This window comes from Pteropus alecto, unplaced genomic scaffold (genome assembly GCF_000325575.1).
Source record: "Pteropus alecto unplaced genomic scaffold, ASM32557v1 scaffold226, whole genome shotgun sequence".
NCBI lineage: Eukaryota > Metazoa > Chordata > Mammalia > Chiroptera > Pteropodidae > Pteropus > Pteropus alecto.
Window position 1 is genome coordinate 4,911,757 of NW_006440132.1, and position 15,727 is coordinate 4,927,483.

At 45.4% G+C, this 15,727-nt stretch overlaps 1 protein-coding gene across 1 annotated transcript in view; it reads right to left on the reverse strand.

Annotated features, from left to right (window-relative positions):
* The window catches only part of PAPPA (pappalysin 1), a 224,207-nt gene that overhangs the window by 190,616 nt on the left and 17,864 nt on the right, over positions 1–15,727 (reverse strand). Inside the window, exon 2 of the mRNA XM_006917094.3 lies at positions 1,029–2,091. Coding sequence (XP_006917156.1) covers positions 1,029–1,885 — 857 coding nt within the window. The 5' untranslated portion in view covers positions 1,886–2,091. The remainder of the gene's footprint in view (positions 1–1,028; positions 2,092–15,727) is intronic.

Consider the following 15,727-nt stretch of genomic DNA (forward strand, 5'->3'; position numbering starts at 1 on the left):
CTGGGTCCCACATCGCATATAAATCGTCCATAGGTTCACCTTTGGGTTTTTCTTTGTGGTGCCTGGTTAGAGCTGATAGCACAAGGCAGGGGCTAAGGGAGGCATGAGACAGAAGGGCCCCCTTCCTGTCCTCTTCTCAGCAGTACACGAAGAAGTCCCTCTGCCTCAAGTGTCCTCCTTTCTCCCCCACCCGAATCTCTGAGGTCCAAATTGTACCTAAGCCTTTGCCGAGATACACAAGCTGCAAGTCGACTTTTTCTCTTTGATCTCTTATGGCCCTCCCCAAACACAGCACACGCTACCTGTCATTCTTTATACCAATAATGACAAATACACTTATTGAGAGTCAATTACCTGCTAGTCACTATAAGAGACTGTGCTTTATATGTCCTTTCTCATTCTCCATCCTCAGAGCTGCTTGACAAAGTAGGTACCATGATGAGTCAAAAATGAGGAAGTAGCTTCTAAGAGGTCCCAGAATGAGGAAATAGTATTACCGAGATCTGAACCCAGGCTGTCCAATCCCAGCTGACCCCAGCTTTCCCTGTACCGTCCAACAGACCACATTGTTCCGTCCAGTATGGTGGCCACTAGCCCTATGTGGCCACTGTATACTTGAAATGCGGCTAGGAACTGGATTTTAAATTATATTTAATCTTAGCCAATTTCAATGTAAACAGCGACACATGGCTAGGGACTACATATTGGCTAGCACAACTCTACCACGTATGTTTCAACAGATATTTGTACTCAGCTCACGTCACCCAGTTTAGACTGAGTTCTTTGAGAAGACAGCGATCTGAGTTTTCCTTTTTAGCTCAGAGTAGGCCCTCAATAAATATTTTTGTAATGGACTAGGCTTGCATATGGTCCCCGTGATCACCTGAGTAAGACTCACCTTGGTCACAAAGCTGTTACGTGAACTGGAAAATCCCTGTAACCCTTTGGGGCATCAGGTGACTTTCCTATAAAATGGGGGACAAGTTCAGCTCTCCGCGGGGCATCCTCTGCCCAGGAGGTCTTCTTACCTGTGTGGAGAGTCGGGATCGAAGCAAGTCTTGGTGACGTCCGTAATGTCAGGGTCACAGCACTCTCCGCCATCGAAGTTGAACCGTTCGTAGTTGCAGTCCATGTCACACACCCCATTCTGCTGCTTCTTCGTGAAGGCGGGGTGGCGCAGGTGGCGGCAGTCCCCGCCGTCGTGGCCGGTCAGCGTGTGGTTGCACTCGGGGTCGCAGTTCTCGTCCCCAATCTTGCTGATGTCACAGTTGGCCAGGATGAGGCGGTGACGCAGAGAGGAGTTGCTGATGTCCAGCACCTCCAGCTCCCAGGAGATGTTGTAGAGCCTGAAGGCCTCGGCCAGCTGCCGGTGCTGGACATCGATCTGCTGGCGGCTCACCGTGGGGTTCTCGTGGTCATCATCGTGCAGGTTGACCACACGGTAGCGCACCACCTTGAGCCGGCGGAAACGTGGGAGCTGGTTGTAGCTGGCGATGACCTCTGCGTTGTCACACAACGTCTGCCCACACAGAGGGGGCTCCAAACTCGTGTCGAGCAGGAAGCCGTGGGGACCACTGAATTCCACCCGGGGGATGCTGCCGTCCTTCATGGGGGACCAGGCGCGCTTCACGTTGTCCCAGTTCTCCTGCAGGAGGAGCTGAGGTAGGGGAGCATAGAGGCCACGGGCTTCCATGTCCAGCAGCAGCTCCCGCTGAGTCCTGGCCACTTTCCACAGACTGAGGCGCTCGATGTGGCCCCGGTAGTTGTGATTCAGAGCGCTGCCTCCCAGCATGAGCACTTTACACTTCTGGGTCAGTGGGCTGAATATGCCACCCACTTGCTCCCCAGAGGTTGCCACCTGGGCACCATTCACATAGAGCTTCATCAGTCGCCCATCGTAGGTGGCAGCTAGGTATACCCACTGGCCTGGGAGGTAGCTGCGGTGGGCACTGATGGTGGTCACTTGCCGGGCCCGGTCTGTCTTCAAGGAGAAAAAGTAGCGTGGGTCTCTGTTGCCTTGGTCACTGACGGTGTGAATGCCCACGACCCATCCTCGATCGCGAGAGGCATAAGAACATTTGTCATACAGCCCTATATGACCCCAAAAGAGAAAGATGAGTAAATAAAGGATGAAAGAAGGTGGGGGTAAGTTATTTTTTCTCTGATAAATTCCTACCAGGATGTCTACACCAAGGTCTTCAAACTATGCCCTAGGGGATCCTGGCAGTGACTAAAGGGGCCTCTGGGACCACCCCTAGGGCAGGGCGAGGGCTAGAGAAACTCAGAGGACAGGTGAGTTGGGTGTGGGGACTTCTCACCACAACTGTAGCCCAAGCGGTTTCACTTTTATTGGTTTTGAATACGTCGCACACAAAAATAATTTTTGTTCGAAGAATGGGTACTTGAGCTAAAGAAAATGACACCACCATGATAATTAAATTAATTCAATGGTAATTAAAATCTAAAGACTTTTGATTTTGTTAATCTGTTAGATAGGGAAGAGGACTTTATAATTAAGAGGGTATTTTACATGTAAGATGATACAGGATGTAAGAGGAGAAACAGAGGAAGATAATAATGAATAGAAGATGTTCATTTAATAGGCTAGCCTCTACCATGGTCACCACAACTGAGTGTACATCAGCCATTAGCAGTGATCAAATGATCAGTGGTGGTGATTTGTCGAGAAAGTTGGCCTGAGGAAGTGAGGGTCAAGCAAAGGTGATGCTTCTGCTCTCACAGGAGTCCTAGCCAGCCCTGACATTTATTCCCAAAGGAAGGCAGGCATGCTTAATATCCGAGCTGGAAAGAGTTTTAAAGATCGCCACTTTCAACTCCTTCACTTGACAGGTGAAAGGATTGAGGCCCACAGAATGGAAGCCATTTTTCAGGTTACACAAAGTCACTGACAAATTTCCTGAGACCCAATTCCGTTTGTTTTTTCCTAACACTAAAGTTAATTTTTTTTTAAATGTGCAGCTTCTTAACATTAGCAGATGCTGGGGACTCCTGCATAATAGCTAATAATAATAAGTAAAAAAGTACCAAGCTTTTATGGGCAGATCGAGCATTGTGCTAAATTCTGTGTGTGCATTAATTCGTTTAACCCATGAAATACTCCCCAGGTGATGACATTAAGTTAACAGGGAGAAAATGGAAATTAAAGAGAAAGAGATGGATTTAAGGTCAACTGGTTGGTAAGTGGGTCTTGGATCCATCAGACCATGGGATTCACTGTCCTTTGCACTAACTCTACAGCACCTTCCTCTCCCTCGTCAGTGCCACAGTGAATTTGGATCACACCATCTGCTTGCGGGTATCACAAGTTTTAGTTGGGTGTTTGGGAAAGTTCCAAGCCAGGCATCTCTAGATTTACTCTGGGAACCCCAGGAAGTCCCTTAGCAGATTCTCTCTGGATCTAATTATCTTTACACTCACCAACCCTCATTCCCCCAGCCTTTCTGGAATATACCCAGTGTCTTTGGCACAGACAGGCTGTTGGATGGAGAAGAGGGCTTTCTAATTAAGAGTGTATTTTAAGTGTCAGATGATGTATGAGGCCAGGTGGGAGGAGAAAGAAAGGGATATGAGAATGAATAAAAGATGCTCATTTAGAGGGACAGTCCCTACATTCAGCTGGAGAACTGTTGCGGTCACCATAACTTTGTGTATGCATCTGCCATCAGTGCTCATCAAATGAGTATGGAGAGCTTCCAGAAAAATCAATAGAGGAGGCCCACACAGTCTTTCCTCTTTTGTGGGCACTGGGGCCTTAGAATTTGTCTAAATCTCTCTGTCAGCAGCTGACGTGGATGGCAGTTTTGGCCAGGCATCTAAATCTGCCTACTCTCTGACTCTCCTCCTACTCCCTGTCCAAAAGTCCTTCGGGAAATGGCCAGTGTCCTCACAAAGTCAACCTGCTCTCACAGGCTGGGAAACTTTGATGAAGCACCAAGTACTTCTTCTGTGTCTTGGTTCTCCACTTGGTAAAGAAGGGAACTGAATGAAGTTCACCTAACATGCTTGGTCCAAGTCTGCTTTTCTGTGATTCCAGATTTAGAAACCACCTCTTCCAAGAAGCTCTCCCTGATAGCCCTGTAAGGAATAATCATTCTCTTCTCTGAACTCATTTTACTTTTAAGAAATTGGACACTTGCTCATTTCAGAGTCATCCCACCCCACCTCCTCCCTCAAACAAGATGCTTTCTGAGAGTGACAACTCTGTCTGTGTCATCTGTACCCTGTCTAGTTGCTTGCTCCATGCCTTGCCTACAGCAGGCACTCAGTAAGTGCCTCATGAAAGAGAACATGAATGACAGGCTGTTGCATGGAGAATAAATAGAGTGGGAGAAGAGAAATGGACAAACGAAATCAAAAGCACTAATTTATATCTCCACGGCTAAAGGACAGAGAGAATCAGAAGACAGTGTGTTCTTAGTAGGGAAGATAGAACAAGGTCTCTGGATTTGGGGTAATTCTGATGCCAGCAATTACTAGCTGTACATCTGGGGCAAATCACTTCATCTCTGTGGATCTTAATTCCCTCGTCGGTCTCTCTCTTTAAGTATTTTGTCATACTTAAAAGATATAGCAGATAAACTATCTTTGGCATACAATGGCTCCCCAAATGGAAGTTCATTTTTAACATGCTGGAGGGTCTGGGAGTGATGTCAAGGATGAAAAATAGAAAATAACAAGAAGCAAAATACAGAAAGGCCAGAGAGAGAAGGTACCCTGAAGGCATCTTGACCAATACAGCAGGAGCAGGTAGCATGAAGTCTCAAAAAAGCACCAGTCCTCCTCCGATCCACTGGCAAACCCCATTCAGAAACCATAAATCCCCATGGGCTTAGAGGCTAGTAGGAGTCGGTGAGTTAAGGGATACCTCCCCACCGACCCCTCCAAAGCCAAGGTCTCGCTCCAGATTTGGAATGCGTTACTTCACCATCCCTCAACTCACCTTCTCTCCCTCCCCTGGCTCACCCCCACCCCCCACACACTTAAACAGAAAACTCTTCTAATGAGGAAATTAACATCTGAAACAGGATCCTTTCTCCCTCTCTCTTTTTCTTTCTCTGCAGGTTTTTATTTTGCCAGGGCCTCTTAGTCCCTGGTTTTCCTGTTGCCTTTGGAAGGCTGTTGGTAGGGTCAGCAAGGTAAAATGTTTACACATCTGTAGGGTGCCCTCAGTTCAGAGCCTTCCTGGGGCTTGGGACCCTGGCTCGGGCCACCTAGGTTTGCAGTTGAGAGAGAAGAAGGAAAGAGAAAGGCCAGACTCGGCAACACTGAGCAGAGGACTAAGAGGTGGCTTAGCCCCAGGAGGCAGAGAGGAAGGGCAAAGAGGGGGTTTTCAGTGGAACCAAGAGGAAACACGTTAAAGGAAATGAGAAGCTTGAAGTGGTGGCTTTAGAAGTTCCAGGGACATATTTACTTGGAATGTACGTGGCGGAAGGAAATCACTGAACTTCAGTAGAGATGCGGGGCAGGGGGCGTGATGGTGATGGGGACCTATTTCTGTATGAAAACAACTTCATCAATAGAAGTCACATTTCAGGGGACTGGAAGGGGGGGCGCTGCTGTATCACCAGTCCAGAACCAGGGACCTAGAACCAGAGATCTGGGCTCAGCTTGCCAGATAAACTTGTCCCGGACAAGCCAGAACACTCCTTTTGCTGGTGGAGCCTCATTTACCTTCTCTGAAAAAGGCGGAGTTAGGATTAAATGATCCCCTGCTACAATTTAAGAGCTCTTTTGTTCACTGTGAGAATGATCCCTTGTAAGTAGGGGGTACTCGAAAATACGTGTTGATTTGAATCTGATGTTTCAGGTCATTCCCGATTCTGGCATGCTCAGGTCCCCTCTCCTCTGTGTATATCCACACGGGGCATGGGACCGTATTCTCTGGAGGATACGAGTTTAACCCTGACGCCTCCACCCCACCTCTCCTCATGGCTCTTCAGGAAGATGGAGACACAGTGAAAGAAATGGCGAGAGTCCGTCTGAAGTCGGTGCCATCTGCGTGGCACTGGAGGTGGATCCCAGGGGATGTATCCCCACCTGGCAAGATGGAAGGCCTCAGGCCATCCTGCACATGTCTACATCTGATTAGCATAAGCCTGCCTCAAGTTTGTAAGCACATGCAAGGGCGCTGTGAAAGTGGGAGAGAGGCTTCTTCCAGGCCCATATGAGGTGTCTGGGGTCTGCCCCACAGATGGGAAGATGGGGGCCCAGACCAGGAAAGGAGCTCACCCTGGGCCTCACAGCAATTATCCGTCACCAGAACCCTGGTCAGTTGGCCTGTCTAACGTGTCCCAATCTTTTCGCAGATGGGCTTGCTGTGAAAAGGGCTCTATAGCCCCACCTTAAAGTTTGGTGTTTTCTCTAATTGCCTCTTTTTATCTACCCACTAAACTTCAACCCCGAGATGAAGAGCATGTGTAAGCAGGCAAATCCAGTGGCAAAAGCTTGTGGGATGTATCCTGAAGCCTTGGTCAGGGTTGGACTGAGAGACTCCTTGGGCTTTGGGGTCACCCTCTAAGGATCGCTTTTAAGACATTACTCCAGGGCACCTTTGTCTGACCACGCCATTCCACTCCAGTCACCGGCAAATCTTCTTCCCATACACTCATCATACTCTTCCTGTCTGAAAAACGAACCACTTTTGTATATCCAATGTCTATGTTTCCCACATATGTGTCTATTTGGTTCATTTCAAAGTGCCCAGCATCCCAAACAGAGCCTGGTATCTTGTAGGTGCTCCACAGAGTTTGTTATTGAGAAAAAAATAAAGGAAGAAAGTGGGGAGGGCCATCTCTCTATTGTCTTCTTTAGGGAGGGAACAATTGGGGGGATCATTTTATGAACTATGTAGATGTCTAACCAATGTACTGCATACTTGAAACAAATTACAATTAATAAATTTTTTTTTAAAAGCCTGTTACCCTTTATTTAGAAGTTGCTAAGCACCATGAGCTCTAGATTAATTCTCTCACTTAATCTTCACAACGAACTTGGCATTCCCCATTTTTTCAGAGAAAACTGAGGCTCAGAGAGGGGAAGAGGCTTATCCAAGGCAACACAGCTTAGAATACAGGCCTATGGGATTTCTGGGCCAAGGTTCCTGATCATGTCACTGCCTTGAGCACCAAGTGTGGGCTGTTTGAAGGCATGGACCCCTCCAAAAATATGTCTATAAGGTCCACAGGGCCAGCACAAGCAAGCTGAATAGGACTGCAAATATCCATGTCATTCTTCTGCCTTAGCCTAAAAATCTAAGAATCAATGGTTCTTTATGACTAGTGCTGAATCTCTTCTACTTGGCTCAGCCCACTTCACAGAGACCCAAGATTTTCCCAGGCCTCATTGTCTCTCTGGAGTTAGGAGTGCCTCTCAAGGTTGCTGTCACACCCTTGGCTGCCTCCCGTATTTTCCATTTGTGATGGGCTGAACTGTGTCTTCTCAAAGTTCATATGTTGAAGTTCTAACCTCTAGTACCTCAGAGTGTGACTTTAATTGGAGCAAGGGTCTTTACGGAGGCAATAAAGCCAAAGTGGGTCCCTAGAGTGAGACCTAACCCAGTATGACCAGTGCCTTTGTAAGAAGAGAAAATTAGGACACAGACACACGCAGAAGATAAACCATGAAGTCACAGGGAAGATGGCTATCTATAAGCTAAGGAGAGAAGCCTCAGAAAAATAAATCATGAGAAAATAAATTTCTGATGTTTAAGCCCCCCAGTCTGTGGTAGCCCTCTGTGATGGTAACCCTTGGAAACTGTAACACCATCATTCAACAAGTTTTCTAAGCTCTCCCACTAAAATCTCTCCAATATCTACTGCCTTGTGCCCCGTTCAGAATCTTGTCTGATTATGATACATTGCCTCAATTTACTCAATACCTATTGTTAGCAAAGCAAGGTGTAAGGAAGATACAAAAATTGGGGGTTTGGTCACCCCAAGAAAATGTTCCTCCTGGTGGGAGGATGGGTCTGAGATCTGAGATTCAGCTCTAATGTGCATTTCTGAAGCACCTGCTGTGTGTTGAGCAGATAGATAGATAGTTGCTTCTGTGCCAAGATGTCTCATATAGAACCTTCACAGAGCCTTGAATAATAGCTGCTATTTACAGATGAGGAAACAGACTCAGAGAGGTGAGATCACCTGCCCAAGGTCACATAGCACTAAGCAGTGGGAAAGACTGGAATCCAAGGCTCCTAATTTCAAGTTCAGTCCCCCACAGACTAGCAGGAGCTCAGCTATACCTTCATCCAGTTTTGTTTCGTTTTTTTTTTTTTTTAGAATGTTTTCCCGAGATGGTTTAACGCAACACAAAATTAACTGATAACATTTGACTTTCTTTCATCACCATTGAAGAAGAACAATTAGCAAAGGATGACAATTTATATCAAGTTTCTATTATTATTTCTCTCACTGGGATAGTGGAGGTGGGAGGAGAGAAAACTCTTCCCAGGTCATTTCTGCTTGTGATAACGTAGCATTTTCAAATAAGTAACGATAATAATAATGAACATTTGCTGAAAGCCTCTAAGTGGCAGTCTCTCTGCCATGCAAAGGCATCCCATTTAGTGCTTAGTGACCCAGTGAAGTGGGCTTTCCTGATATTCTTTGGACGGAGAAGGAAACTGAGGTATAGAAAGGCTAAGTAACTTCCCCCTGCCCCCCAGGGGTCCCAGCTAGAGAGTGGTGGAATCACACCCACACTAACTTCAAAGCCCGAACTCTCCTCCGGAAGCTTTTCGTCAATGGGATAACTTTTAGGCCAAGGTCAAGGTCCTTGTGTCCTTGCTCTGCCACTACTCCGCTGTGTGTCCCTGGGAAAGTAGCTCCCCTCTCTAGGCTTCCTCATCTCCTCACTCTATGAGATAGGAGGGTTACACCAGAGTTGCCTTTTGTCTCATATGCTCTGTGACTCTGAGATCCCAGGCCCTTCGGATGTCCCAGCCTTGGTTCCCACCACAGCATGTGCAAGGTCATGGAGGAAGGGAAGAAAGGAAAGGAAGACAGTTTCAGGCCCTCCAATTTAAGGATGACCACTAGCTGTGGGACATCTGCCAGGGGAATACAAGCAGAGGTGAGAGGATGTGGGGATGAAAGGGGGGAATTTAGGTCAACAATCTGGTTTCTTTCAGGAGGCTAAAAAAATTAAAAGCTAAAGGTCGAAACTGGCCCCTTTTTTGTTGTATTTTGTTTTGTTTTCCCTTCTGTGATTTAATGGCTGGTATCAAAGCTACAGAGGAATGCTTGAGAGAGCAATCCTATGGAAAGCTTTTATCTGCCCAGAGGAGAGTGATTAAAACAGACAGATTTGGGTTAAGTGTACCCATGGTCCCTGCACTTGGTTCAGTCAGGGGGAGGACTACCAAAATGACCCTAGAAGACTCAGGAGCCCCAGGCATTCAGAGGAAGGCTAGGAAGTCACAGAGGCAGGTAGCTCAGCACCTGAGGGACTACTCCTCGGCATCCTCATCCCTCCAGGCCCGCCTTAGCTCAGAGGATTGATCTTAGACTCAGTGGAAGGAGGCGGCTTGAAGTAAATCGTACCTGGCTGGAGGCTTATCTCAAACTATACTGCATTCTAGATATGCCTCTCGCCTGGTGTAAAAGAGGCTGGAGCATCGAGAGTGACTCTTTGGAGCAATTCCCAAGGTCAAGATTAGCACAGACGTCTCTCATGTGTTGACCATGCAAGTGAATGTGTGGGGCCAGATTTCCCTTTGCAGGCCCATGCGGAGCAGCAGAAAGAGCATCCACGGCGGCATGCATGTCTGCTCTCTGCCTCTATTATTTTTCCATGTTGGGAACCATTATCCGAAAGTCCTCTGACTACATGAGTCTGCTTACCTTTTGTAATAGTTGTGTGACCTTGGATGGGTTCATTCAACTTTCTGAGCCTCAGTTTTCCCACATGTACTTCAGGGATTAAAAAGTCTTATCCTATGAACTTCATAGATCATTTTTCAGAGAGAAAGGAGATCAATGTATGTATAGTTCCCTGTAAACTATTTAAGGATCTCCAGATGTAAGGCAAGGTTGACAACAGTATGCCTAGGGGCTCCTATAACCCATAAGCTTTATTAGACTTATACTGTGTGTTTGGGATCGCAAAGTGTCCTTGAGGGCTCAGCGTGCACTTGCATTTCCCTCTGGCTCTCGACTCTCCAGACTGCCTTCTTTGCTTCTGTGTCAGTAGGCTGTGTAGACACAACCAGGTTAGGGTCTTATAGATCGACAACTGTGCATTCGAATGCTGGCTCTCCCATTCACTAGCTATGCGATTTGGAAAATCAAGGCTCTCCTAGTCTTAGTCTTCACATCTGCAAAATGGAGAAGATACTATCTCCTGCCAATGGTTGTAGGGAGAACTAATGTGATAATGAACAGACCAGGACTTGACACGTGGTCACTGACAATATAACGAGTGTTAAGCACGTGTACTGTGGAGTCTGATCTGTTGGAATCCCAGCTCAGCCACCTGTTAGCTACGTAGCCTTGGGCAAAAATCTCTTCACCTCCCTGATAGTTTCATCAACTGTCAACTGATAATAATAGTACTTAATGCATAGTGCCATTCTGAGGATTTATGAGAGAATGCAAACACTCATGTGCATAGCATGTGATAAATGTTGGCTACACTTTTTACTGATATTAGTCATAAATGTCTGTTCTTTTTTCTCAGAATTAGAATCATTTGTTTTTTCCCCTTCTTTGGTGCTGTTAAACTTTATCCTTTCTGACTTGTGCCCTGAAATAGACATGCTTTTTGCTCTCTTTTTTCACACATTGTCAATGAAATCGGTGCATGTCAACTTTAAAAAAAGGAAGTAAGAGGAGGAGAGGAAAAAAAAGACAAAGACGAAAGATGAGAGGGAGTTAGAGGGAAGATGGGAAGGAGGAAGAAGATTCAAGCACTTTCTTTTTATTCACCCTTCAAGGCTGCTGTAGCATAAACCAGACCCTGGTAGACCGAGTGGTGCTGATGCTGGAGAAGATAGCCTACGCGTGGTCAGTTTGATAATGCGAGGACCTACAAGCTCTCCCCGCTCACTCACCAAACCTCAGAGACAATGATATCATTTCTCTGCAAATTGTCAAGGACCAGTGCATCCTGCCATCAACATCCTTCACAGCAGCTCCAAGCCCTTACCTTTCATCGGTCATGGAATCAGGCATAGTCAGGGCTGGAGTTTCCCTTAAATCTTTAAACCATCCCTTTTAACACCCAACCTCCTGCTTGAATCACCTGTACCACATCTCGACAAGTGACTCTTCATACTTCTAGAATCAGAGTACTCCTTGAGGTCTGAAGAAGGCCTTTTCACTTTGGGGCATATCTCAATGCTCTCCCAGAGTGAACCCAAATTGTCTCCCTCTCCTTTCCACCCAGTGGTCCAGGAACTGGTGTCCAGAAATGCACACAGTTATTTTGTCCCCTTTACTACAGGACAGCCCTAGAGATGCCTGAGGCTTTTGATTATTATTCCTGTCTCTTCTATTCCCCTAATTAAGAACTCCGAGTTCTGCCTGTTTTATCTACTTATCTATTCACCGATCTAGTCAACACACATTCAGGGGCATCAACTATATCGGGTCCTAGCCGGACATCCAGGTTATGGACCGGACATAGGCTATACCCTCTGCTATTCCCTAATTCTAGTGCCAGTCCTTCTTTTGTAGATACAATAGCAGTTGATACTATGCAATTAGGAAGACTTATTATTACCATAGCTGCCTCCTGATATTGTCCCTAGGATCATTACCCTGATTTTCTAATGCCATGCAGAGCCACTTGAATCTATTGAGAAAAAATGGAGCCATTTCTAGGGTGCCATGTGCAAACTCAAAGAACTTTATGTGCATTATCTCATTAAATTATTACAACTACTTTATAAGTTCTTTCAGTCTCATTTTTTAGATGAGAAACTGAGACTCAGAGTGTTGCATTGACTTGGCAAAGTCCAGTTGACTTGTAATAGCAAGCAGGATTAGAATCCAACTCTCTGACTCCAAAGCCAGGTACTTAACCAATGTCTTATGTTTTCTGTGAATAAATATAAACAAAACTATTTTTAAATTAGTTGAATATTTATTTCTTCATATAGCAAAATTTTTAAATCTTCCCCATATCAATTATATACATTCTGTTGGTTATAACAACATAGGAAGCATTCTTAAGTTTACTTGAAATTTTAAAGTGTGCAAAGCATCTCAATTATTTAATTTGCTTCTCCCAGAACTCTCTAAATGAGGCAAAACAGAAATTATGATTCTGTTCACACACATGGGGGAAAATGAGGCTCCAAGAGGGTAAAGAGTACATGTCTGTTCACCACTTTGCATCCAGACTTCCGTATGGTGCCTAGAACATAAATACTCTATAAACATTTGCTAAATGGATAGATGGATGGATAGGTGGATGGATGGATGGATGGATGGAAAGAAGGAAGTAAGGAAGGAAGGAAGGAAGGAAGGAAGGAAGGAAGGATAGAAAGTAGAGTTAGAGAGAAAGGGAGAAAGGGAGAAAGGGAGAAAGAGAGAAAGGGAGAAAGGGAGAAAGGGAGAAAGGGAGAAAGGGAGAAAGAGAGAAAGGGAGAAAGGGAGAAAGGGAGAAAGGGAGAAAGGGAGAAAGGGAGAAAGGGAGAAGGAAGGAAGGAAGGAAGGAAGGAAGGAAGGAAGGAAGAAAGGAAAGAGAGGGAGGGAGAGAGGGAGGGAGGGAGGAAAGGCAAGAAGGGAAGAAGAAACAAAGAAAAGAAGGAAGAAAAGAAAGATCTAAGGCTTGTGAGGAAACTTAATTTGAACAGATTTTGACAAACCATTTTTAGACTACTGGAACAAAAGCCTCAACTTGGAGGTAGGAGTGGACATCTTTGTGCCATGGGTAAGCCCCTTTATCTTCTGACCCTTAATTTCTATATAGATATACAGTGGGAGGCTGGCATCAGTAGTCACTAGTCTGGTTGTATAAAGTACTAAAGTAAGTAATAAGGATCAGAAAAGCACAATGCAGCCAAGTGCTGGCATCACCAAGCTGTGTGACCTGAGGCAAGTTGTACCCTCTCTCTGGTTCCCTTTTATTCATCTGTGCAAAGTGAAGATTATAATGAAATAACTTCTAGGGATTTCCTTGAAAATGTAGAGAAAAGATTTCTAAATTGGGGACAATATGAACTTTTGCCTTGATTTGCCACTAATGTACTACCGATCTTGGGCAAATTCCTCTTCATCCAAGGTCACGTCACCACTTTCACGGGCCCTGAGCTCTTTTTCCATGTGTGTGTGTGTGTGTGTGTGTGTGTGTGCGTGTGTGTGTGTGTGTGTGTGTGTGTAATGTTTTATGATTGCATTTGGTATAAATAATTATATTATCGAGAGGCTGGGTTCGTTTTTACATAAGTTTTTTCTTCTGATTTTAAAAGAAATCAAGCCATTTTTATGGACCCCTAAAAGTACTGTGGACTTCAGGCACTGTGCCAGCCTGCCTAATGGGTAGGTCAACTTTGGGTCCATCTCTAGACCTCAGATCCTCATCTGTAAAATGGCATCAGGAGGGAAACTGAGCACCTGTAGTCAGTCCAGGGCGCTCAGAAGGATGGGAAAGGTTCCCACACAGCCAAGCCAAATGATGTCAGTTTCATAACTGACGCAGGCCCACAGCAAGTTATGTAAAAACACACCCCAGACAGTGTGGGCTGAGCTCTGGAAACAAAAGCTCCTCTCTGGGGTGAGCCTGCCATCACCTCATCCAGGCCCACACAGCCAGGGGAGAGCCTCTCAGGGAGAAAGATGACAAAGGGAGATAAGGCAGGGGCGCGGCCAGACAGGCAGATCCCCTCTTTTCAAGGCTGGTGCCATCTGGAATTACTCTCCTGTGCAAGGACAGTAGTGACAGCTGATGCCTGCCGAGCGTTCACTGAGTGCCAGGCACTGTGCTAAGTTCTTTGCATGGATTAGCTCAGGCAGCTTTTTCAAAAATCCAAGTAGGGAGTATTGTTAGTATCTCCATTTTACAGATGAGGAGACTGAGACTCAAAGAAGCCCAAATTAGTTGCCCAAACCTGAGTAAGTCACGGGCAGGTGACAGGGGTGGAGTTCAAACCCAGGCAACCAGACTCAAGAGCTCCTGTTCTTAACTTTTACCTTATGCTGTCCAGACAGAGGAAAACTGACCATGTGAGGATGAGGGGCAGGTTTTAGTTATAAATAATTAAAGTGTAACAGAGTAAGTTCTAGCACAGGTACAAGCAAACAGAGCTACTTGATTCAGACAAGGAGGCTCAGGGAAGTTTTCCTGAACGAGTAACTCAAGGATTGAGCCTTGCACAAGGAATAGGAATCTGGTCAAGGGAAGCTGGACAAAGACCTTCTAGCAGAAGATGAAGCACAAGCCAAAGCCATGAGCTGTGACATCTGCTTTTGGTGGAACAGAGGGTGCACAGAGTGATAAAGAGAAATGAAATAGCAAGGGCTGTCTGAGGCTAGATTGCAAAGGGCTGTGAACGGCATGCCAAGAAATCTGAAATTTATTCCATACACAATAGGGACTCTTTGGTGGTTTTTCAGGAAGAGAGTCCATGGGGGTGGGGATCCTTAGCTAGGGATTTCATGGTGTTCTTATTCATAGGGTCACAGAACTGAAAGACCAGGACTCATGTCTCAGGACTCCCTGTCCAGTGCTCACTGGCAATCTGGAGTTATTCAGCCTAAGACTTACAATGAAAAGCATATCGTAACTATGTAAGCAAAATTTTGAAGAGAGAGGGCTGATAGACTTTTCTCATGTTAATTTTGTTTTACCATCTGATAGAAAATTGTGAATTATGACTCAACTCAAAGGAGCTCTTTAAGGCTCCAGATGAATAAATAAATGGTATTTGGTTGGTCATTAAGACTTCGAAATTTTAATTTCATTCTACTAGGGGAAGGATGACCTAGCTTGGCCTTGAGCTTGGTCTCTAGTTGACCCTGATCAAATATCGTCTACCTTCTGGAGCTTGGTTTCCCCATCTACTCCACTGGAAAAGGCTGAAGAGTAGGTCTCTAAGTTCCTTTCTAGCTCTGACAGTCTATCACATAAACTCTTGAGATGCAGGTATTGTGTCTTCTTTGACCTCATACTTTGAATGCTTAGTCTGGGACTTGACACAGGGTAGGCCCAATGAACAATTGCTGAATACATGGAATGAACTGAGCTTTTAACTCAGGACTCCTTTGGAATCTTTAGGGGATTTTAAATGGAAAGTTTGGAATCAATGACCATTTTGTAAACTAAAAAGCATAAAGGCAAGCAAATTAGTAACCCAGAAAGACTAGTGTTTCCTCTCTGTCTGTAAAAGAGGTTGAGAAAATGAAAGACTCTGGAAGTCTTTCAGAGGAGACTGATGAGGAGGAGGTCAAGGACACTGCAAGGTCAAAACGTGAAAAAGCGTGGAGGTGGGAATCTATGTTCTAGGAATACCAGTGAATTCTATTTAATCAGAAGGATCCACATAAGTCAATGGTTCTCAATCAGTGCATGTTTGGTCATGCTTCTGAAGACATTTCTGGTCATCACAACCATGGAGGAAGGGCTGCTACTGCATCAAGTAGGTAGAGGCCAGGGATGTCGCTAAACATCATACAGTGCACAGGACAAACTCCCACGGCAAAAAATTATTCATCCCAAAACATCAATAGTGCTGAAGTTGAGAAACCCTGCTATAAGGAACTAGGAT